This window comes from Scyliorhinus torazame, chromosome 16 (genome assembly GCF_047496885.1).
Source record: "Scyliorhinus torazame isolate Kashiwa2021f chromosome 16, sScyTor2.1, whole genome shotgun sequence".
NCBI lineage: Eukaryota > Metazoa > Chordata > Chondrichthyes > Carcharhiniformes > Scyliorhinidae > Scyliorhinus > Scyliorhinus torazame.
The window spans coordinates 132,591,737-132,616,776 of NC_092722.1; the positions used below are offsets into that span (position 1 = coordinate 132,591,737).

The following is a 25,040-nucleotide window of genomic DNA, read 5'->3' on the forward strand; positions in this document are numbered from 1 at the left end:
AGAAGGCGGGGCCTTCACGAATAACCTCAGCTGGTACAGGAATTGAACCCGCGCTGCTGGCCTTACTCAGCATCACGAACCAGCTGTCCAGCCAACTTGAGCTAAACCGGCCCATAAAGGAGAACAATAACTTTCATCCTTTCAAGAAAAATACCTCTCTAACCTTGTGTCCCATGACTCAAGGATAATTTGTAACTATGAAATTAACAGACTCTGAATGCGAAGTACTTTTAATTTTTAAAAAAATATACCCCACTGGGAGCCTCATAATTGAAGGCGGAATGGCAAGAATTTATTTCAACAGTATGTATATGACACCCAGGGAAGCAATATATTCTTTCATATACTTTATAGCATTAAAGCCATTTGATCTCAAGGCAGAGTAAACAGTTTTCAGAGGATGGGTATTATCAGTTCCACTTATCAGAGTTAATTACGTCAGGTGGTACAATTTCCAAAGCTCCTGGGAAAACGGTTATAAATGAAGATTTCTATTTACATTAAAAGATAAACTGAACATAGTGACTGAGGATGTACACAAACTTTGAATATTGGGTTTGCCATCATCAACAAGCATTTTATGAATGCTTTGGGTGCAGAAGCAAGCCACAAATGCGATATAAATTACTGCCACACATGTCTAGAGAGTCAGGATTGAAGGCGCTAGCAACAGCGCCGCTCCCAACGAAATACTCGGGAGTCCAGTAGTAATAGCTTTGTTGAGAATTTGGAGGCAGTTTCGCCAGAATTTCGGGAGAACCATAGATTTGAGCCAGAGAAGTGGGATGGAAATTTTCAGAGATGGGAGGAGAAAGGAATTAGGACACTCAAAGATTTATTTCTTGGGAGTCAGTTTGCAGGATTGAAGGAGCTGGGAGCGAAGGATGGGCTGGAGCAGGGGAAAATATTTCAATACATGAAGGTTCGAGACTTTGCCAGAAAGGAGATTATGAGCTTCCCAGTAGAGCTGGCCTCCACATTGCTGGAGGAGGTGCCGAGACAGGGGGACGAAGAAGGGGAGTGTTGGCAGTTTATGGGGCTATTTTGGAAGAGGAGGAGGCACCGCTGGAAGGGATCAAGGCAAAGTGGGAGGAAGAATTAGGAGAGGTATGGAGGGCGGGGGGGGTTCTGGTGCGAGGCGCTCCGGAGGATGAATACCTCCACCTCGCGCGCGGCGTTGGGGCTGATACAGCTGAAGGTGGTATATGGAGCACACCTCACAAGGGAGAGGATGAACAGGCTCTTTAAGGGGGTAGAAGATGTGTATGAACGTTGCGAGGGGGGTGGGCGCAAAGCACGTTCATATGTTTTGGTCCTGTCCAAAATTACTGGAAGGAGGTTTTTGGGGTAATCTCTGAAGTGTTGCATGTGAAACTGGACCCGGGCCCTCAGGAGGTCATATTCGGGGTGTTAGACCAGCAGGGGTTGGAAAAGGGTGTGGAGGCAGATGTTGTAGCCTTCGCCTCGTTGATCACCCGAAGACGGATCCTGTTGGGATGGAGATCAACCTCTCCACCCTGTGCCCTGGCGTGGCGGGGGGGCCTGCTGGAATTCTTTACTCAAGACGGTCAAATTTGAACTGAGGGGAAGGATGGAGCGGTTCTACAATTCATGGGCATTATTCATTATGCACTTTCGAGAATTGAATTCCATCGAACATTTGGGGGGGGGGGGGGCGTGGATGGACTGTATGTGTTGATGGTGACTATGGGCGTTTCCCAATTCCTTTTTGTTATTTGTTTATGTTAACATGTGGGCTAATGTTTGGGGGTTTCGTGGGAGGATGGGATCGTTGTTATTGATATGGGGATTGACATTGCATTCGTTACTGTTTATTGTTGGTGTCCTGATACACAAATGAGCCAACACAGCTGTAGATGGTACAACTTGATTTTATTATATTTACTAACAGATGCAACTAAGTACGTTCGCTACCAACTTGGGTACGTTCGCTACCAGCTAACCTATGGACCTAGCCCTATCACTAATGTTGGTGAGGCACTCAGCACATGGTCTATGTCTGAGTGTCACGCTGCAAGCTCTGTGTCCCGAGCTGTCTCCTACCAGAATGAGCGGGAACTCTCGTGTTCCCCCTTTCATAGCGCTTGTGCTCTTACTAGTGATTGGCTGCGATGTTGTGTGTGTACTGGTTGGTCCAAATGCCTGTCCATCAGTGCGTGTGTGATTGCACCATGATATGCTGATCTGGATATCATGACAGTTGGTGGGTGTAAATTTGGGGAAAAATGTGAAAAAGGAGAATAAAAATATTTTAAAAAAAAAAATTACACCATGTCATTTGAAAAAATGAAAATCGCTTATTGTCACGAGTAGGCTTCAATGAAGTTACTGTGAAAAGCCCCTAGTCGCCACATTGCAGTGCCTGTTCGGGGAGGCTGGTACGGGAATCAAACCGTGCTGCTGGCCTGCCTTGGTCTGCTTTAAAAGCCAGCGATTTAGCCCAGTGTGCTAAACCAGCCCCAAGTTGCATTTGAAAGCAACTTTAGTTGAAAACCAAATTCCAAAAGCTTCATTCACCAAAAGTTTCAAACTGCATACTTGTAGATTAAGATAATGTTGGAAAAGGACTTCCGGTTGCAGCGATGCACTGCTAAGCCGCAAGTTTCGGCAGCTCCCGTTCTAACGGACTTTTGGGCTCTTTTCGGGAGCCCCAAAGGAAATTTTTTCAGACCAAACCCAGTGTGGGGTGACGAAGGAAGGTCCCCCCCCCCCGGGTGTGTATGGAAAGGACTGGTGGTAGTGGCCAGATTGCGAAGGATCCTCTGGAGCAGCGGCAGAGAAGAGAAGAAGCAAGATGGCGGCGGATGGAGCCCAGACGGCATGGGGCCCAGACCAGCAGGAATTCCTCCGACGGTGTGTGGAGGAACTAAAGAAGGAGGTGCTGGCGCCGATGTTATTGGCAATCGATGGGCTAAAAGAAACACAAAAGGCCCAGGTGATAGAGGTCCGTGGGGTGAAGGCAAAGGCAGCCGAAAACGAGGATGAGATACAGGGCCTTGTGGTAAAAATGGAGACGCATGAGGCGCTGCATAAGAGGTGTATCGAAAGGCTCGAAGTCCTGCCGAACAGCTCGAGGAGGAAGAACCTCCGGATTCTGGGTCTCCCCGAAGGAATGGAGGGAGCTGACGTTGGGGCTTATGTGAGCACGATGCTCCATACGCTAATGGGAGCTGAGCCCCCCTCGGGCCCCTTGGAGGTGGAAGGGGCTCACCGGGTCCTTGTGGTGAGATTTCACCGCTTCACTGACAGAGAGGCTGTCTTGAGCTGGGCCAAGAAGGTACGGAGTAGCAGGTGGGAGAATGCGGTGATACGAGTGTATCAGGACTGGAGCGCGGAGGTGGCGAGAAGGAGGGTGAGCTTTAATCGGGCCAAGGCAGTGCTTCACAGGAAGAAAATAAAATTTGGGATGCTGCAGCCGGCGCGATTGTGGGTCACGCACCAGGGCAAGCACTACTACTTTGAAACGTCGGATGAGGCATGGACCTTCATCCAAGAAGAGAAACTGGACCAGAACTGAGGGACTGATGTTGGGGGGGGGGAAGACAACGAGGTTGATGTACAGAAGTGTAAAGTGGGGAATGGGAGGTTTATAGTATCGAGACGATAGACGGGGATTGTTTCTCCTCTTGATGGGGGGGACACTGAGAAATGTGGCCGCCGGTGGAAAAAGGGACTGAGAGGGGGGGGGGGGGGAATGGGGGAGCTGCGCCCTGGGGGCGGTGCCAATCCAGGAAAGCGCGGGGTTTTTCCCGCGCTAGGGAGATGATGGCAGGAAGATAGGCGCAGGAAGGAAGAGAGTTCCACGCACAGGGGGGGGTGGGGGGGGTCAAGGAGAGAACAGGGGAAGCCGGGGTCAGTTAGAGTTAGCTGACTTTCGGAAGCATCATGGGGGGAGTAACCATGCTAGATGGGGATCTAGTGGGGGTGGGGGGTGGGGATCAACTGGGTTGCTGCTGCTGGGTGCGAGTGGGAGCTGGCAAGAGAAGAGGTGGTCGGGACGGGAGGGCGCCGCCTGAGCGCGCGGGACCCGGACGGGGGGGCTGGCCTAGAACAGGGGATGGCTAGTCGGCGGGTGGCCCCCCCCCCAATCCGGCTGATCGCGTGGAATGTTGAGAGGCCTAAATGGGCCGATCAAGCGGGCCCGAGTGTTCGCGCACTTAAAAAGACTGAAGGCAGATGTGGTCATGCTTCAGGAGACGCATCTGAAGGTGGCGGATCAGGTTAGGTTAAGGAAAGGATGGGTGGGACAGGTGTTCCACTCAGGGCTGGACGTTAAAATAGGGGGGTGGCGATATTGGTGGGGAAACGGGTGTCATTCGAGGCTAGGAATATAGTGGTGGATAACGGGGATAGATACGTGACGGTGAGTGGTAGATTGCAGGGAAAGGAGGTCGTGCTGGTAAATGTATATGCCCCGAACTGGGATGACGCGGGATTTATGAAGCAGATGCTGGGACGTATCCCGGACCTGGAGGTGGGAAGCCTGGTAATGGGGGGGGGGGGGGGGATTTCAATACTGTGCTGGATCCAGGGCTAAACCAGTCTAGATCCAGGGCCGGAAGAAGGCCGGCAGCGGCCAAGGTGCTTAGGGGGTTCATGGAGCAAATGGGGGGAGTGGATCCGTGGAGATTTGCTAGGCCGTTGGCCAAAGCGTTCTTCTTTTTCTCCCATGTCCACAAGGTACACTCCCAAATAGATTTCTTTGTTTTGAGCAGGGCATTGATCTCGAAGGTGGCAGGAACGGAGTATTCGGCCATAGCCGTTTCAGACCATGCCCCGCACTGGGTGGATCTGGAATTAGGAGAGGAGAGGGAGCAGCGCCCACTCTGGCGACTGGATGTGGGATTATTGGCAGATGAGGGGGTCTGTGGAAGGGTGCGGGCATGTATTGAGAGGTACCTGGAAGCCAATGATGATGGTGAGATTCAGGTGGGAGTAGTATGGGAAGCACTGAAGGCGGTGGTGAGGGGAGAGTTGATCTCCATTAGGTCTTACAAGGAGAAAGAAAGAGGGCAAAGAAAGGGAGAGATTAGTGGGGGAGATTGTGAGGGCGGATAAAAGATATGCGGAGGCCCCGGACGAAGGACTATATAGAGAGAGGCGAAGACTTCAGACGGAGTTTGACCTGCTGACCACAGGAAAGGCAGAGGCACAGTGGAGGAAGGCACAGGGGATGAGATACGAATATGGGGAATAGGCGAGCCGGCTGCTGGCCCACCAACTTCGCAAGAGGATAGCGGCGAGGGAAATTGGGGGAGTTAGGGATGAAACGGGAACTATGGAGCGGAGAGCAGGGAAGGTAAATGAGGTGTTTAAGACCTTTTATGAGAGGCTATATAGGTCCCAACCCCCGGAGGAAAAAGAGGGAATGCAACAGTTTCTGGACCAACTAAGGTTCCCGAGGGTGGAGGAGCAGGAGGTGGCAGGTCTGGGGGCGCCAATTGAGGTGGAGGAGGTGACTAAAGGGCTGGGGAACATGCAGGCAGGGAAGGCCCCGGGACCAGACGGGTTCCCGGTGGAATTTTACAGGAAATATGTGGACTTGTTGGCCCCGCTGCTGGCGAGAACCTTTAACGAGGCCAGAGAAGGGGGGACTCCACCCCCGACAATGTCGGAGGAGACGATATCACTAATCCTGAAGCGGGATAAAGATCCGCTGCAGTGCAAGATAACAAATAGGTTAGACCAAGGAGAGCCAATGGATGTTATCTATCTTGACTTCCAAAAGGCCTTTGATAAGGTGCCTCACGGGAGACTGCTGAGTAAAATAAGGGCCCATGGTATTCGAGGCAAGGTACTAACATGGATTGACGATTGGCTGTCAGGCAGAAGGCAGAGAGTTGGGATAAAAGGTTCTTTTTCGGAATGGCAAACGGTGACGAGTGGTGTCCCGCAGGGTTCAGTGTTGGGGCCACAGCTGTTCTCCTTATATATTAACGATCTAGATGACGGGACTGGGGGCATTCTGGCTAAGTTTGCCGATGATACAAAGATAGGTGGAGGGGCAGGTAGTATGGAGGAGGTGGGGAGGCTGCAGAAAGATTTAGACAGTTTAGGAGAGTGGTCCAAGAAATGGCTGATGAAATTCAACGTGGGCAAGTGCGAGGTCTTGCACTTTGGAAAAAAGAATAGAGGCATGGACTATTTTCTAAACGGTGACAAAATTCATAATGCTGAAGTGCAAAGGAACTTGGGAGTCCTAGTCCAGGATTCTCTAAAGGTAAACTTGCAGGTTGAGTCCGTAATTAAGAAAGCAAATGCAATGTTGTCATTTATCTCAAGAGGCTTGGAATATAAAAGCAGGGATGTACTTCTGAAGCTTTATAAAGCATTAGTTAGGCCCCATTTAGAATACTGTGAGCAATTTTGGGCCCCACACCTCAGGAAGGACATACTGGCACTGGAGCGGGTCCAGCGGAGATTCACACGGATGATCCCAGGAATGGTAGGCCTAACATACGATGAACGTCTGAGGATCCTGGGATTATATTCATTGGAGTTTAGGAGGTTGAGGGGAGATCTAATAGAAACCTACAAGATAATGAATGGCTTAGATAGGGTGGATGTAGGGAAGTTGTTTCCATTAGCAGGGGAGACTAGGACCCGGGGGCACAGCTTTAGAATAAAAGGGAGTCACTTTAGAACAGAGATGAGGAGAAATTTCTTCAGCCAGAGTGGTGGGTCTGTGGAATTCATTGCCACAGAGGGCGGTGGAGGCCAGGACGTTGAGTGTCTTTAAGACAGAAGTTGATAAATTCTTGATTTCTCGAGGAATTAAGGGCTATGGAGAGAGAGCGGGTAAATGGGAGTTGAAATCAGCCATGATTGAATGGTGGAGTGGACTCGATGGGCTGAATGGCCTTACTTCCGCTCCTATGTCTTATGGTCTTAATGCGGGTCATATAGGCCTATCTCACTCCTGAATGTAGACGCCAAGCTGCTGGCAAAAGTGCTGGCGACAAGGATCGAGGATTGTGTCCCGGGGGTGGTGCATGAAGACCAGACAGGGTTTGTAAAGGGGAGACAACTGAATGTCAACGTGCGACGGCTGCTGGGGGTGATAATGATGCCCCCAGCGGAGGGGAGGCAGAGATAGTGGTGGCGATGGATGCAGAGAAGGCATTCGACGGGGTAGAGTGCGAGTATCTATGGGAGGTGTTGAGGAGGTTTGGGTTCGGGGAGGGGTTTGTCAGTTGGGTCAGACTCCTATATGGGGCCCAGTGGCAAGTGTAGTCACAAACCGGCAAAGATCGGAGTATTTTCGGTTACATAGGGGAACAAGGCAGGGGTGCCCCCTGTCCCCATTACTGTTCGTGTTGGCAATTGAACCACTGGCCATAGCATTGAGAGACTCTAAGAAATGGAGGGGGGTGGTTAGAGGAGGAGAGGAACATCGAGTGTCACTCTACACAGATGACCTACTGCTATATGTGGCGGATCCTGTAGAGGGGATGACAGAGGTTATGCAGATATTGAGGGAGTTTGGAGATTTTTCGGGATATAGGCTAAATATGGGGAAGAGTGAGCTTTTCGTAATGGGGATCAGGGAAGAGGAATAGACGCCCTGCCGCTCAGGAGAGTGGAAAGGAGATTCCGATATTTGGGGATTCAGGTAGCTAGGAGCTGGGGAACTCTACACAAACTCAATCTGACGTGGCTGGTGGAGCAGATGGAGGAGGAGTTCAAGAGGTGGGATATGTTGCCGCTCTCACTGGCGGGCAGAGTGCAGGCGGTAAAAATGATGGTCCTCCCAAGGTTTCTTTTTGTGTTTCAATGTCTCCCCATTCTGATCACTAAGGCCTTTTTCAAGAAAATAGACAGGAGCGTTATGAGTTTCGTGTGATCAGGGAAGACCCCGAGGGTAAGGGGGGGGGTTCCTGCAGCGTAGCAGGGACAGAGGGGGACTGGCGTTGCCGAATCTGGACGACTACTACTGGGCTGCCAATGTGGCGATGGTTTGTAAATGGATGAGGGAGGGAGAGGGGGCAGCGTGGAAGAGGCTGGAAATGGCGTCCTGTAAGGGAACGAGCCTAAAGGCGCTGGTGACGGCGCCGCTGCCGCTCTCCCCGAAAAGGTATGCCACAAACCCAGTGGTGGTGGCAACCTTAAGGATCTGGGGGCAATGGAGGCGACACAGGGGGGGTGACGGGTGCCTCGGTGTGGTCCCCGATCAGGAACAATCATAGGTTTGTCCCAGGAACGATGGACGGAGGGTTCCAGAGCTGGCATCGGGCAGGAATTAGGAGATTGAGAGATTGGTTTATTGACGGGACGTTCGCGAGCCTGGGAGCGCTGGAAGAAAAGTATGAGCTGCCCCCGGGGAATATTTTTAGATACATGCAAATAAGGGCGTTTACGAGGCAACAGGAGGGGGAATTTCCGCTGCTCCCGACACAGGGGATCCAGGATAGAGTGATTTCCGGGGTATGGGTCGGGGAGGGCAAAGTGTCCGAAATATATCAGGAGATGAGAGACGAGGGGGAGGCGCTGGTAGAGGGGCTGAAGGGAAAATGGGAAGAAGAGTTGGGGGAGGAGATTGAGGAGGGGCTGTGGGCTGATGCCCTAAGTAGGGTAAATTCCTCGTCCTCGTGTGCCAGGCTTAGTCTGATACAATTCAAGGTTCTACACAGAGCACATATGACGGGAGCAAGACTGAGCAGGTTCTTCGGAGTGGAGGACAGGTGCGGGAGGTGCTTGGGAAGCCCGGCAAACCACACACACATGTTCTGGTCGTGTCCGGCACTGGATGAGTACTGGAGGGGAGTGGCAAAGGTGATCTCAAAGGTGGTGAAGGTCCTGGTCAAGCCAGGCTGGGGGTTAGCTATATTTGGGGTAGCGGAAGAGCCGGGAGTGCAGGAGGCGAAAGAGGCTGATATTCTGGCCTTTGCGTCCCTGATAGCCTGGCGAAGCGAAACCCCTCGGCGTGGAGGCCTGGATAAATGATATGGCAGGGTTCATAAAACTGGAACGAACGAAATTTGCGCTGAGAGGATCGGCTCAGGGGTTCTCCAGGCGGTGGCAACCGTTCCTTGACTATCTCGCGGAACGTTAAGGGAAAATAGATCGTCAGCAGCAGCAGCCCGGCGCGGGGGGGGGGGGGGAGAACACTATTTGTTATTACTTTGTTAGTTCACTATTTTATTTAAATAATGTTATTTATCAACTATTGTGTTCTTTTTATGTTGATTTGTAAAGTGGAAAAATTCTGTTTGAAAACTTTAATAAAATATATTTTTAAAACGATAATGTTGGAAAAACAACATCATGAGGTTTCTAGAGTTTATCTTTCACAAAAATGACATTTCTATCAGTTTTAAACCAACGGTTAATTTGAGCAATTGCCCATTTATATCAAATCTAGTCTTAGGACAGATAAATGGACACGCTACAAGAGAAAACGTCTGAATTTTATTGCTTTAGAAACATTTGCGAATCCTATTCCAAGTACAGCACTGAAATTTTCTAGCAAGCAGCCACAAATTAATCAATTTTATTTTGAAGCAAAACCGACTGCTGCTCCATGTCTTGATGGCCAAATACTCCCACTTAATATATAGTTCAATTGGGTCAATGACACACCTGCTAAGTTCAGAACATTTAGCTTTGGCCAATAATTCCTGAAGAACACTAACACAAAGGGGGGCGGGGGGGTGAAGCAAATGTGAATCTATCTATCAATCCTTTAGAGAACATTTTTCAGAAGGCTCACAAGAAAAAAATGAGCCCAGTACTGAGATAGCATTTTTCAGCACAGAACTGAAGACTGTGTAAAGTCGACCTTTATCCCAGTGATGGAACACCAATTTGATATTGCTTTCTCAATTTTCCATGCTAGTTTTAAAAAGATATCAAGCCACGTCAGTTGCTGCCACACTGAGAAAGGGAAATGGAAAGTGGAATCAGTGGAATAATCTAGGAATCTTATCACAAATGTAGCAGCCAGTATAAAGCTAATGAGATGTTTCTCAGTCTGGGGTCACACATATGTGGGGCGGGATTCTTCGGCACCCTGCCGGGTCGGAGAATCGCCGGGGGGCAGTGTGAATCCCACCCCCGCTGGCTGCCGAATTCTCCGGCGCCGGGGATTTGGAGGGGGCGGGAATCGCGTCGCTCCAGTCGGGGGCCGTTGGCAGCGGCCCCCCCTGGCGATTCTCCGGCCCGCGATGGGCTGAGTGGCCGCCTGTTTTCAGCTGGTCCCGCCGCCGTAAATTACATAAGGTACTTACCGGCAGGACCTGGCCCTGGGAGGTGCCCCCATGGTGGCCTGGCCCGCGATCGGGGCCCACCGATCCGCGGGCTGGCCTGTGCCTTGGGGGCACTCTATTCCTCCGCGCCAGCCGCTGTAACAGTCCGCGATGGCTGGCGCGGAGATGAACACCCCCGCGCATGCGCTGGGGTAACGCCAGCACATGCTGGTGCTCCCGCGCATGCACCAACTCACGGCGGCCGGCGGAGGCCCTTTGGCGCCGGTTGGCATGGCGCCAAGCCCCTTCCTCGCCGGCTGGCGCGGCGCAAACCACTCCGGCGCCGGCCTACTCCCTGAGGGTGCGGAGGATTCCGCACCTTCGGGGCGGCCCGACGCCGGAGTGGTTCACGCCACTCCTTCACGCCGGAGTTGGCCGCCACACCGGTTCGCGGAGAATCCCGCCCATTAGCTCTTAAAATTGGCACAAAGTGTACAATAATGTTATAATGAAGGTTGTAGAGCAATATCCAAGTTTGCAACACTTAAATGATTATTTTAACATCAAGCAATATATAGCTCCTTTGTTCTTATGACAGGTGCTAACACCGTAATATCTGTTTGTATCTATAAAATTAGAACAAAGAACAAAAAAGGGTTAAAATAAAATCAAGAAGAGTGCGTGTGTGGTGTGTGTGTGTGAGAAGAGAATGTGGCCCAGCAAATCTCAGGCTTTGGAAACGTTCAGCCTGATTTTTAAACACTATTCTAACATCTGCATTGTGAAAATAACTGATTTGGTTGTGAATTATGTAATATGAATTTAAGATAGAAGTTTCATTGCCATATCTTACAGGTACTGAGAAACTAAGATGGCAACCGAAAACATTTAGCAATATTAACAGCAAAATACAGCAGATGCTGGAAATCATTAAAAAAACAGAAAATTTGGGAAACCATCAACACATTGGATTGCAACGGTGGAATGAATAGAGATGTCAATGCGTCGGATGTGGGATTTCTGTCAAAGTTCAGGTGTGAAACACTGACATGTCTGTCTCTTTAACTGGCTCTCATTCTTCTACTTGCTAGCTTGTACACTGGTTCATAATTTCTAATTATCCATCGGTAGTTTTCTTACCGACTAGTTGACCCTGGCTGGAATTCTCTTTACACGTTGGCAATGCACCCCACCTGCTGGTTTCTTGGCAACATGGCTGGCTTTAATGGGAAACCTCACTGACAAACAGTGGGAAGAGAGAATCCCACTGTCAGAGAATGGCGCACTGTTGAGAAACATGCGGCTGGGGGACCGGAGTATCCCGCCCCCTATCTGTTACATTCTTTGCACTACATCACAGAGAATTTTAAATCAAAAGAAACTTCATAGATCATAGAATTTACAATGCAGAAGGAGGCCCTTCAGCCCATCAAGGCTGCACCAGCCCATGGAAAGACCACCCGACCCAAGCCAACACCTCCACCCTATTCCCGTACCCCAGTTACCCTACTTAACGTTTTTGGACACCAAGGGCAATTTAGCATAGCCAATCCACCTAACCTGCACATCTTTGGACTGTGGGAGGAAACCGGAGCACTCGGAGGAAACCCACAGACACGTGGAGAACGTGCAGACTCCACACAGACAGTGACCTAAGCCAGGAATCTAACCTGGGACCCTGGAGCAGTGAAGCAACTGTGCTAACCACTGTGCTGCCGTACTACCCTTCCAAGTGTCACAGTATTCATTTTGAAGAAGGATGATTAGAGTTTAAAGGATCGTCTCTAGAAAAAACAATTAGCTTATATTGGTCACATCAATCTGGAATTTCAAGGCCACCAAAGGGACATATTTCTTTTTTCCTCAAGGACTTTTAACGATCAATTCCACTCCTTCACTTGGTAGCTTATTCCATTTTGTATGCCAGCGCGTGTGTATGTATTCAGGACATGTCTTTATTTTTTAAATAAGTCTTTATCATAGTGAGTTTTTACCTTTTAAATAAGTCTTGTGCTTTTACCGGACTGAGATTTTAAAAATAATTAATCAACATCTTACTTGTTAACTCAAGAGATTGGTCTGGCTTATTTCTTCATTTAGCCAAGAGTCAAATACATACAGAATTGAAAAAACACTTAATTATCAACCTCCGGGGTGGAAGGGAGGGGAATTTATTCACCCCTCTGGAATTGGTCATACATTTCACACGGATAGAGCCATTCCACAAATTAGAAGAAACTTTTAACCTCAATTTATGTTGCCTACATTTATAATTCTTTATATTTGTCTAAGTTTTCCTTGGAGCAGAGGAGGGACATGATTGAGATGTATAAAATTATGAGGGGAATAGATAAGGGTGGGCAGGAAGAAACTTTTCCCCTTGGTGGAGGGATCAATGACCAGGGCAGATTTAATAAGGGGCAGGAGGTTTAGAGGGGATGTGAGGAAAATTGTTTTCACCCAGAGATGGCGAGAGTCTGTAACCCACTCCCTGAAAGAATGGTGGAGGCAGAAACCCTCATACCACTTAAGAAGTATTTAGCTTTATGCGGTGGCATCGCCAAGTGCACAAAGGTATAGGCCAAGTGCTGGAAAATGGGATTAGAATACTTTGGCAGTTGTTTTTGACTGGCGCAGACGCGATGGGCCTTTTCTGTGCTGCAGACCTCTTATGAGTAACAGTTGCTGCACTAAAAGTAATTAATCCTGTGAGGTGGTTGGAGAGGTTTTAATGTGATATAGGGCAATAGCTAAACGGTGAACTGCAATGCCGTTGCAGATTCCCAAATGCGAATACATAGAGTGAATGATAAGAATTTGCTGATCGAACATTTTTCCACAAGGGACAAAATGAAAATTTGTAGAAAAAGTCACCACAGGTCATTAACATGGACATTCCAGATTACACCACTGACATAAGGTGATACGAGAAATTGTATGCTTGTCTGTCTTCCTAGACAAAAATGATGCAGAGGAATTGAGAATACAGAAATTTAAACTGAGGATTTAAAAAATATATTTAAAAAGGATAAGTGTACTACTGTTGAGCGGCGGATGCGGATAAGGTGCGGGGCTGGAGCAAGGAGGGGGAAGCCTGATGGGCTAAGATGGAGGAGGGCTCCTGTAAGGGGTCAGGGTTGCGGGTGCTGCCAATGGCACCGCTTCCGATGGCTCCAGGAAGGTACTCTGTGGGTCTGGTGGTGGTGGCCACTTTAAAGATCTGGAGGCAGTTCAGGCAACATTTTAAGCTTGGGGCTGGGTCAGGGCCAGGGCGGATGCGGATTAGGGGGAATCATCTGTTCGAGCTGGGGTGGATGGATGCGCAGTTTCGGAGATGGTATGAGAGGGGGAAATCAAAGAAATGAAGGATTTGTTTCCTGGGGGAGGGTGAGGGGGGGATATTCGGTAGTCTGGAGGAGTTGGGAGAGAAGTCTAGATTGGCGCACGGGGAAGGGTTTAGGCACCTACAGGTTCGAGGTTTTGCACGGAAGGTTTTCCCGACCTTCCCGATAGCACCAGCCTCATCGATGCTGGAGGCGGGAGGGTTGGAGAGGGGGGTGTTGTTTCGGCGATCTATGGGGGGACCCTGGAGGGCAGGATATCTATGCACCTCACAAAATCAAAGATGAGCTGGCTGTTCGAGGGGGTGGAGGATGTCTGTGAGCAATGTGGGAGGGGCCCTGCAAACCACACTCATATGTATTGGTCCTGCCTGAAGCTGGAAAGGTTTTGGAGGATGGTATTTGGCACAATCTAGGGGGTCTTGCACCTGGATGTGGAGCCCGGTCCCCTAGAAGCCATATTCGGGGTGTCGGCCCGGCCCTAGTTGCAAGCGGGAGCGGGGGTGGATATTTTATCCTTCGCCTCACTGACTGCTCATATGCGGGTCCTGTTGAGGTGGAGGTCAGTCTCTTCAACCTGCGCCTTGCCGTGGTAGGAGGGGCCTGCTGGAGTTTTTGACCCTGGAGAAGGTAAGTTTGAGCTGAGGGGAGGGTGTGGTGGGGAAGCGCGCAAAGGAAGGGCTTTACAATTCTTGGGTTTGTTTATTCTGCACTTTCGGGAGTTGGTTGCTGTTGACTGTTGCGGGGGGGCTGGGATGGTTTCTTTTTTGTAATATTGTTGGGGTGTTTTTGTTTCTCTTTTGTATGGTGAAAGTGATGAAACTATGGCGAATAAAAATATTTTAAAAAATAACGGGATAAGTACATTTAAACAGCTTAATATACAGAAGCTTAATGTTAGTATTGTGAAACAGGTGGCACACTGCATTATCACGCCGGCCTTTTTTCTCCTGGGGCCCAGGTTTAAATGTAGCCCACAGAAAGATATATATTCTCTGCTTGTTATTCAGAAACTATATGAAGTGTTTTTGGAAAGTCAATTCAAGAAAGTCAATTCAGTTTAAAAACAAGTTAATCAGTGGAGTTGTCTGGCATGCTTGAAGACAACCCTGGGTGCATAAAGTGATGATTTTAAAAATACTTGCCTTAAATTATCAAAGTATTTGAAGTCTAAAATGGAAATTGTTAATTGTACTAGCAGGAAATTAGGATCTTCTGAATAACCTTGCCCCTTTCGCAACCTTCTAGTTACAAACACTTGCCAACTAATATGTGACCAGAACTGTATTATCAACCTGCATACATTTCAAGTCATGAGGCAGAACCTGCTTTTCCACTTGCATGAAAACCAGTTAATAGAGCAGGTTAATAACAGGTACATGTGTGCTACCAGAAGCACAAAAGAAGCCAAACCTACTGCATGATTCCTTGGAGACAAACAACCAGAGGTTCTACCTACAGGTTGCTTCAGTACTGTTGGAGTTGGCGAGGGATTATAAATGAGATCTTCATCATTAAAGAGCTCTTCCGTGTTCATTCCTAGGGCTGCACCCATGTCGAGGCCCAATTTCTTTTGCAACAGTTTTCTCTGATGAGCTATTCTCTCCTTGGGATCAATTTCTCCTGCAACATAGAACACAGATAATGGAGTTCTTTAACAGGTTGATTAATAACTGCAAGGGGAAGTAAAAATCTCAATTCTCACCTTGCTACAGTAACATTTTGGAGCACCTTACTCAACTGCCAAATTCATAATAATCAACCAGCATGTATTAATAAATAACCAATGACATCTAGATCGTGCCTTTTGTATAAATTAACACATCCCATCATTTTACAAGTGGGTATGAGGAAAATTAAGGAGCTTGGTGTGGAAAGATAGGCTCTAAGGTTTTTTTTAAAATAGAGGGGTCAGTGAGGCCAAGAGGTACAGCGAAAGCATTCCAGAAAAAATGACATGTGTGGCTAAATGGAAGGGGAGGACATGGAATCACAAAAATAACCAAAGTCAGAGAATCCAATTGTTCATCCCACTGTAAAAGTCAATAAAGGCATAATTCATCGGGTTCATTTAGCACTGTGGCAAGGGCAGCATGGTGGTAGTGGTTAGCACTGCTGTCTCACAGCACCAGGGACCCGGGTTCAAATCTGGCCTTGGGTGACTGTCTGTGTGGAGTTTTCACATTCCTCCCTGTCTGCTGGAGTTTCCTCCGGGTGCTCTAGTTTCCTCCCACGGTCCAAAGATGTGCAGGTTAGGTGGACTGATCATGCTAAATTGCTCCTTAGTGTCCTAAAAGGTTAGGTGGGTAACAGGGATAGGGTAGGGGAATGGGCATTCTTTCAGAAGGTGGGTGCAGATTCGGGTAGGGGAATGGGCATTCTTTCAGAAGGTGGGTGCAGATTCGACAATCCAATTGGCCTCCTTCTGCACTGCAGAGATTCCATGACAAAAGCTGAACTAGAGGAATTCAAATTATAGTTCTGATGGCCACAGAATTGAAAGGCACATGTGAAGATTTGTGAAAAGAGAAGTTGGTAACAGGGAAATAGTTTTCAGGGGCACTGAAGGCAATAAGAATTTCATGTGGTTATTAGTAAATTACCAATTTCGTACACAGCCAGCACTATGTTAATTTTTCAGAGAATAAGAGGCAGAGGAGAAATCCATTAAGTTGCCGTTCCACAACAGCCAGATACTTTGATTTCTAATCAATTCTAAAATAGCACTGTTTTTTTAAAACATACTATCAATCTCACAAAGAGCCAGATGTTAGGAGAATACACCCCAGTTATACTAGAAAAATATGGATAATCTCTGAATTCTTCAAGGCTAGTTAGGAAAACAAAAGGCTACGAAACCTCACAATTGATGGATTGGGCATAATCAATGAGATCATCTGAAGGATAAGTTTGGGAAGTTCTCTTTAAATATTGTTTTCTTCTCACTGTTTCTCTAATTTTGTTCTATTTGCATCACAATTCCCTCGAGTCAATTTTCCAGAGAAGTGGTAGTCTGTGGGGAGTTCAAAAAAACCTATGTCACTGTGTAAACAAAACAATTAATTTGACTACAAGAAGGAGCTAACAATGCACAAACCTAAAAGGTATTAATACGTAAACTGTTAATTGAAGACTAATAACTATTTATCATGAACCTGAGAAAAGTGCTTTGTCTCCTGTACCAAATATAGGATATTCCTGCTAAACAGATTGTAGATAGCACCACTGCTACCAGAAATAAATGCTAGTATACAAGTCACATCATTCCTTTGAAACAGATTAGGATAAATTAGGAACAAGCTACATCCTGGTTGACCAGACTAATAGATAGAATAGTGATACATTTTGCCCAAATAATCACATGCATACCATGCTCATAGGATTATTTATCCTGCAAATAAAGCTCCAATCTATGCTGGATAAACTTAATTGCCTCTTTCGAATTAAAAAAAAAAGCTTGCGGGATAGCCGATGCATGGTTCATTCCCCACGACAATGCCTTGACCAGAGTCGACCTGCCTGGTTTGAATTTGAACAAAAGCTTGGCATTTAATTTTTCCCTGCTGCATTCTCCATGACAATGCCTCCACCAATTAGAGCACACTTGCCTACCAATCAGCACTATCTTCTCATGAAATACCTGTTCCCTTTACTGTTGGTAATCTGGTATCTGTCCATAGGAGTGCAAGACAAAAAGCTTAGACAGCGTGTCCCCTTTTTCAGCAATACTACTTAAAAAAAAATTAAAATCACATTATTAGAGCTCAATTCAGATATAGCAAGCAGTTGACAGTGTCTATTGATGTTCAAAAGTTCACATCCATATTTTTGAGATCATTGAACATTTTGATCACAGTACTTAAGAACTTCACACTGATGCATTAAAGTTACTTGGTATGTGTTTGTGCTAAGTAATGCAGGTTTATGGGTTGAACCAATTTGTTCTGGTTTCTCCAAAACAGTTGGGTTAGGAAGAGAGATACTTTCAGCTAACAATGCCCACATGAAAGGGCAATGAGTGGGGTACTGCTGTTAGTCTCATTCTTCAATTACATATTTGGGTGTGAAGGGGTGCAGTGGTAAGGAAAATAAGATACTACGTTGAAATTCCAAGAATAGACCTCAGACTACTTGGTATTTCTCCAGTTCCAAACTGGAGCCAAAGATTAGATCGGATTGGGATACAGCCCTAAAGTATTGGAGCCTCATTTGTTTTTAGGAGGGTGGCAAATAATTGATCTGGCTGTTTTCTTTTGCTCTGCTCTTACATTTCTCCTCCATAACAAATAGGGGCTAAATCACAAATTATATAATTAAATACATGGAACATCTTCAGGTTTAATTGGTAGTGACTGAATTGAATTCATTTCATGGAGTTGCGGCAAACAATGGGCGCAATTCTCCCAAACAATTTTGAAGCTCATTTGTGGCGTTTTTTTTTTTTAGGGAGTTTCCCAACGACTTTGCTGCCGATTTCCCCACCACTATTCAATGACATTTAGTTACTTTTTAGGCCATGGAGAGTTTCTCACTGGTTTAGCCCACACTTCGGTCACAATCGTCCGGCCACGCTGTGCCGGAAATGCAGCTCGTCACGGCACAACGTGGCCGGTAAAAGCCAGAGACCCTGCTCCAGGGATCTACCCGGCTCACAACGCCTCGCGAAATTCAGTTTCTGGCAAATCTGCATATTAGAGTGAGGCAGTAAACCGTACTCGAATGTGCAGACTCCCAACCTGGAGGCTTTGGCATTCAATCCCTTCGCCTCGTGGATCCCGGGCTAGAGCCATTTGGTACTGGTCCCACAAACGGAGACCAGGTGGAACTGCACTCATGGGGGTCTACAAGGGGAGCGGAGGCCCCCAGGTACATGCCCTTTGGCAGGGTGGGGCCCCGGCACTGCTTGTGCCACCTGGGCACCTTTTCAGTGCCACCTGGGTGCCAGCCTGGCATTTTGTACACTCGAGCCAGGGTTGCCCGATGTGGGCATTGGGAAAAAATTTTAATGGGCCTCGGAGATCAGGATGCCATCTTAAATGGTGTCCCGATCTCTCGCTACAGGAGTTGAGACGGGCAGAGCTTCCCTTTGTAAAAAACGGGGCTATGTGCGGCCTTAGCCGCATGTTCCCCGTTCAGGCCCCTTATTCAAAGCGAGTCCCTGGGAAATACATGGCTAAATGCTCTCGCTCGGGAACTTTGTTCCCTATTGGGAAGATCGTACCCGTAGAATTTTTTTAAGTTCTGGGAGCTGACCTCAGAGATTGGGCCGCCATTATGAAAAGGTGGCCGATCTCTAAGTGAGTTTGTGGGTGCTCCACAACCCCCACCCATGGGCAATGTCACCCCCCCACACACACATGGGCACTACCCCACAACCCCAAGTGAGGACACGCCGCAATGGGCCCCCCACAGCCCTCTTACATCACCCTTTCCCTTCCAGGACCCCACCCGTCAGTGCCCCCAAACTCCCAGAGGCCCCTTCTTACCTGCACTGCATACCCCCACCTTTCAAACACCCCTCTCAACCCGTCGTTCATGGGCATGGCCCCACCCGGGCCCTGACCCTCGGCAGTGCCACCCTGGCACCTTTGCACTGGCACCCAGGCAGTGCTCCAGCCAGCTTGGCAGTGCCACCCAGGCAATGTCAGGGTTCCAGGGGGAGGCCAGTTGCCACCCTGCACTGCCTCTGACCACCCAGGGATCTCTGCTGGCCCATGAGTCAACCGGGTGCCATTCCGCATGGCCCACAACCAGCACTGATCGGCGTCAGGTTGCAGCCTCCCTGGGTAGGCCGATGTATCCCAGGTAAGTAGGTTTAAGACCTACCGCCGCAAGCACTATTTGGCCCCGCCCCTTTTGGGCAGATTTCTGAATCTGCTGCCTCACGGGATTGGTGTGAATCCTGCAAGGCACGGAGGCGGCCGGGAAACCCGCGTGAGGGCTCTCCCAGGATTCACCGCCCGTATTGTGCTCTCGCTTGAGCGCAACGCGGCCAGAGAGTTGCGCCCGGAATTTGAAAGGAACAATAAGATTCAAGGATGAAGTAAAAGTTGCATTTGCTTTGATAGGCTCATGGAATAAATTCAAATAAATCCACTATTTCAGCTGCTAATACGTACCTGACTTCTCATGTTGGATCTCAAACTCTGCACCAGCAGAGCCGAGAAGTGATGCTCCATGTTTCAAAAGCCGTGATATATCAAATCTATCAAAGCTCAAACGATCCAAAGATGTTTCGTCTGTTGAAATTTCTGAGGCAGGTTCTAAAATTAAATGCAGCAGAAATTATTATCATTACAGAAACTAAGACAGAACTCTATATTGGGCAGAAATACAAGTATAATTCTGGATTTGCAAGTTTAACTTTGGAAAGTCCATCAAACAACTCTGGCTCAGTTTCATATCAGATAATTTGTATTTCTTGCAACTAGTTCTGGAAATGTCATAAAAATATATGGATGAGTACACAAAAAAAACTAAACACAAAGCACAACTTTGCCTTATAGAATCATGGCATGGTTATAATACAGAAAGATGTAATTCTATCCATCATATTCATGTCAGTTCTCTGCAAGAGCTATTTTGTTAGCCCCACTCCCCTGATCTTCTGTCGTTCAGATCCCAACATGTAGTCTTGGAAGAGGTCCACAACTAAAAAGGAGCAAGGATTCAGGATATAAAAGATATTATAAATGGACTTGAAATAGCTGCAGTACAAGGGAACATTCTAGGCATGTACCAATCCCACCAACTGAGAGGTGATCTTGTGCATGATTCAACTAATTGGGAACAAAGTCCCATAGCGAGCGGGTTTAGCTGCGTGTTTCCCAGTGCTCGCAGCGGCGAGAAACACATGGCTATACAACGCCACTCGCATCAAATAAGGGGTCTCAGTGTGAAACGCGCAGCCAAGGCCACACATAGCCCCGTTTTCACTCAGGAACTCCACCCCGTTTTCACATAGGGGGCGTCATTCTCTGACCCCCCAGCGGGTCGGAGAATGGCCGTTGGCCGCCGTGAATCCCGCCCCCGCCGGTTGCCGAAGTCTCCGAAGGGAGAAAAGTCGGCGGGGCGTTAATGGCGCCGCAGACGTCGGAGAATGGCACGGGTGGGCGCAAGGCAGCCGATTTTGGGCCTGCCGATATTCTCCCATCCGGATGGGCCGAAGTCCTGTCGTCGTGATGACTGGTCACGTCGATGTAAATCAAACCTCCTTTTAATTGGCGTCAACCTGTGCTCCAGGTTCACGCCGACCAGCGTGGAGGTGAGTGAAGGCCTGGGGGGTTGGCCGCTGGGCAGGCGATGGCGTGACCGCAGTCTGAATGTGTGGGGAGAGGTGTGTCTAGGGTTGTGTGCGCGTGCGCGCGGCGGGGAGGGGGTTAGAGTGGGCTGGGCTCCGGGGGAGTGCCGGGAGGGGAGTCCGTGCCGGGGAGGGGGATGGAGGGGGGGAGGGGGTCCGTCCGTGCCGGGGAGGAGGATGGGGTCCGTGCCGGGAAGGAGGATGGGGGGTCCATGCCGGGGAGGAGGATGGGGGGGCCCGTGCCGGGGAGGAGGATGGGGGGCCCGTGCCGGGGAGGAGGATGGGGGGCCCGTGCCGGGGAGGAGGATGGGGGGCCCGTGCCGGGGAGGAGGATGGGGGGCCCGTGCCAGGGAGGAGGATGGCGGGCCCGTGCCGGGGAGGGGGATGCGAGGGCAAGTGAGTTGGTCCACCTGGCCAGGTGCCAGCCTGCAACAGTTGGACCCATGCGGTCCATGCCACCTGGCTGGGGGGAGGAGGGGATATGGGCAATGACGACATGTCGTCGTTCCCCCCCCCCCACCAGGCCGTCATGTTTTCCGGTCATCCAGCGATGTTGGCCGCCGTGGCGGCAGCCGCTAATGTCTATGTTGCCCTGGATGAGGAGGAGGAGGAGGAGGAGGAGGAGCGTGCCAGAGAGGCGGCACAGGCTGCCGCAGAGGGGCAGGCGGCAGCCACCCAGGCTGGAGGGACACCTGACCGACAGGACGAGGAGGGGGAGGAGGACGTCGCGGCCCCACGGCAACGGAGGCACCCGAGGGCGCCCAGTGTGTACCGGCCCCGGCAGTCATACCAGGACCTCACGGACCGGGAATGCAGGAGGAGACTCCGGATGAGGCGGGAAACCGTGGCACACATCTGCCACCTGTTGGCACACCTGTCACCGCGTGGCACTGGCAGGGGACACCCTCTCCCCGTGTCCGTCAAGGTTACGGTGGCCCTGAACTTTTATGCAACGGGGTCATTCCAGGCACCGAGTGGGGGCCTGTCCGGCATATCGCAGACATCGGTGCAGTGACAGATGCCCTATATGCCATGGCACACCACTACATCCGCTTCACTGTGGACCGGGCCAGCCAAGATGCCCGGGCCGTGGGCTTCTCTGCCGTGGCCGGGTTCCCCATGGTCCAGGGCGCGATTGATGGGATGCACGTCGCCGTGCGGCCACCTGCAGATAACAGGGCCGTGTTCACCAATAGGAAGGGGACCTATTCGATGAACATACAGGTGGTCTGCGACCACCGCATGATGATCCTGCACGTCTGCGCCCATTACCCAGGCAGTGTACACGACTCATAGGTGTTGTCGCGGTCATCCATCCCCGGCATGTACGAGGGACGCCATCCCCGGCTGAGGGGCTGGTTGCTGGGCGACAGGGGCTACCCATTGCGATCGTGGCTGATGACGCCTATACGGAGGCCACGCAATGAGGTGGAGAACCGCTACAATGATGCCCATGTAGCGACAAGGGGAGTGATAGAGAGGTGCTTTGGCGTGCTGAAAATGCGTTTCAGGTGCCTGGACCTCTCTGGGGGCGCCCTCCAGTATCGGTCAGATAGGGTCGGCCGCATCATTGTGGTGTGCTGCGTCCTGCACAACATAGCCCAGCAGAGGGGCGATGTGCCGCAGGCAGAGGAGGGCGGAGTGGAGGAGCAGCAGGAAGAGGCGCAGTCCTCCCCAGCTGAGGGGGATGGGGGCAATGGTCAGGGCAGACGGGCTAGACACAGGCGGGTGGCTGTCCACCATTACCGGCTGGCCCAGCGGGCACGGGACAGGCCGATAGCCGCCCGCTTCACTGACTAGATGGGCGTGGGAATCGGGTAGTACGGCCACAGACCGCACACCATGGCAACAGCCGACCACCCACACCCCCCACCCACCCAGCACCCTCACCCCCCTCCCCAACCCCACCCGCATGCACACCACCCCCCCATTGCCGATCCACCTGCGGCACAATGGCCGGGCTCACACAGTTGCGGGTGGACGCGTGTCTATTGCAGGCCATGGAGGATGATGACAACCCGCCCTGCGATGAGCTCCTGGCTCCACATCGTTGGACTATGTCTGACCCATGGCCACAGTACCACCATCCACCCGGACCATCCCTGCATGCGGCTGTGACACTGCAGCGCACGGTCCCGTCCTCTGCCTGGGGGGATGTTGATGGCGGCCCAGGGGGAAGGGGCAGACTCACCTGGGGCTGAGGTAAGACCACCCCTCACACACACACACACTTGCGCTCAATGTACATGACACCCCCGCACGCTTTGGACAGAGCACAAAGGCAGCTTCTGTAGGTGTAACATTGACTTTAATAACCAAAGGAGTTCATGCACGTGCCCTAGCCCCTAAAACTCATCTGTGCCCTGCACCCGTGCCAACTTACTCAGTGTCTAATTGTTTGGCCTTATGGGCCCTTTGACTAAGTCTACGTGGTTCCCCAGACGGTACAGCAGAACTGGAGGTGGACTCCTGTAATTCCTGCCCTCTGACACTGGATCCCTTTGGCGGCCGTTTCCTGGGGCGTCCTGGCCTAGATGGGCCAGGCTGCGGCCCGGGCAACTAGGATGGCGAGCTGCCAGCCTGTCCTGCCCGGTGCCCACCCGATGCACCTGGGATGGAAGTGGGGGGGGGGGGGGGGGGGGGGGGAGAGTCCGAGGTTTCGCGGTGTTCCGGGACCTCCCCTACAGGGGGACCCGGGACAGACCACACCACCTCCTCCTCCCTCGGGGTGCCCGATGGCCCCCAGGCCTCTACATGGGTGGGGGATGCGAACGGACTGGCCATCCGACACCCCCCCCCCCCCCCCCCCCCCCGACATCTGGCGCTGCCAGTCCTGGAGGCCCGTGCTGGTATCGACAGGGGTCTGCAGGTTTGCAGCCATGGAGCCCAGGGGATTGGCAAACCCTGTCTGTGACTGTGCGACGCCGGCTCGCACATGGCCAATGGCGCCGATGTCCTCAGCGATGGCCTACAGAGACTGGGCCATGGCCTGCAGAGACTGGGCCATGACCTGCAGAGGCTGGGCCATGGCCTGCAGAGGCTGGGCCATGGCCTGCAGAGGCTGGGCCATGGCCTGCAGAGGCTGGGCCATGGCCTGCAGAGGCTGGGCCATGGCCTGCAGAGGCTGGGCCATGGCCTGCAGAGGCTGGGCCATGGCCTGCAGAGGCTGGGCCATGGCCTGCAGAGGCTGGGCCATGGCCTGCAGAGGCTGGGCCATGGCCTGCAGAGGCTGGGCCATGGCCTGCAGAGGCTGGGCCATGGCCTGCAGAGGCTGGGCCATGGCCTGCAGAGGCTGGGCCATGGCCTGCAGAGGCTGGGCCATGGCCTGCAGAGGCTGGGCCATGGCCTGCAGAGGCTGGGCCATGGCCTGCAGAGGCTGGGCCATGGCCTGCAGAGACTGGGCCATGGCCTGCAGAGACTGGGCCAAGGCCTGCAGAGACTGGGCCAAGGCCTGCAGAGACTGGGCCAAGGCCTGCAGAGACTGGGCCAAGGCCTGCAGAGACTGGGCCAAGGCCTGCAGAGACTGGGCCAAGGCCTGCAGAGACTGGGCCAAGGCCTGCAGAGACTGGGCCAAGGCCTGCAGAGACTGGGCCAAGGCCTGCAGAGACTGGGCCAAGGCCTGCAGAGACTGGGCCAAGGCCTGCAGAGACTGGGCCAAGGCCTGCAGAGACTGGGCCAAGGCCTGCAGAGACTGGGCCAAGGCCTGCAGAGACTGGGCCAAGGCCTGCAGAGACTGGGCCAAGGCGTTGAGCGCCTCTGCCATCTGGCGCTGGCTCATGGCCTCCTGTGAGAGGGCAGCCATGTCCTGGGCCACAGATGGCGCCTGCACGGAAAGCCCCAGGTCTCGCAAACCGTTCCCCATGTCTGACACTGTCGCACCCATTGCCTCCACCGCGGACGCCACCCATGCGGTGTCGGCCTGGGTGGCACGCATGACCGGCACCACTCCCAGCTCCTGGACGCGGGTGGACTCCTCCACCTGCGACTGCAGCCGCCGCAAGCCGGCCGTCACCCTCCTCGCTCGTCTCCGGGTCGGTGGTTGCATCGGATCTATGGGAGGGTGTGGTAACTCCAGGAACCCGGGATCCATCTGGGCGGCAGATGTTCGCTTGGGCTGGGCTACCCTCCGACCGCCCGGCCCCTCTGCTGCTCCTACTTCCACCTGCTGTACCGGGACGGCTGTGTTGTGCGCAC

At 51.2% G+C, this 25,040-nt stretch overlaps 1 protein-coding gene across 2 annotated transcripts in view; it reads right to left on the reverse strand.

The window, feature by feature from the left end:
* The window catches only part of btaf1 (BTAF1 RNA polymerase II, B-TFIID transcription factor-associated), a 232,324-nt gene that overhangs the window by 140,514 nt on the left and 66,770 nt on the right, over nucleotides 1-25,040 (reverse strand). The window contains exons 4-5 of one of the 2 annotated variants that reach the window (XM_072479095.1): nucleotides 19,666-19,809; nucleotides 15,006-15,169 (exon numbers count right to left, since the gene is read on the reverse strand). In XM_072479095.1, the coding sequence (XP_072335196.1) occupies nucleotides 15,006-15,169; nucleotides 19,666-19,809 (308 nt within the window). Of the gene's footprint in view, nucleotides 1-14,963; nucleotides 15,170-19,665; nucleotides 19,810-25,040 lie in introns of both variants that reach the window. The other variant, XM_072479094.1, reaches the window with a different exon arrangement.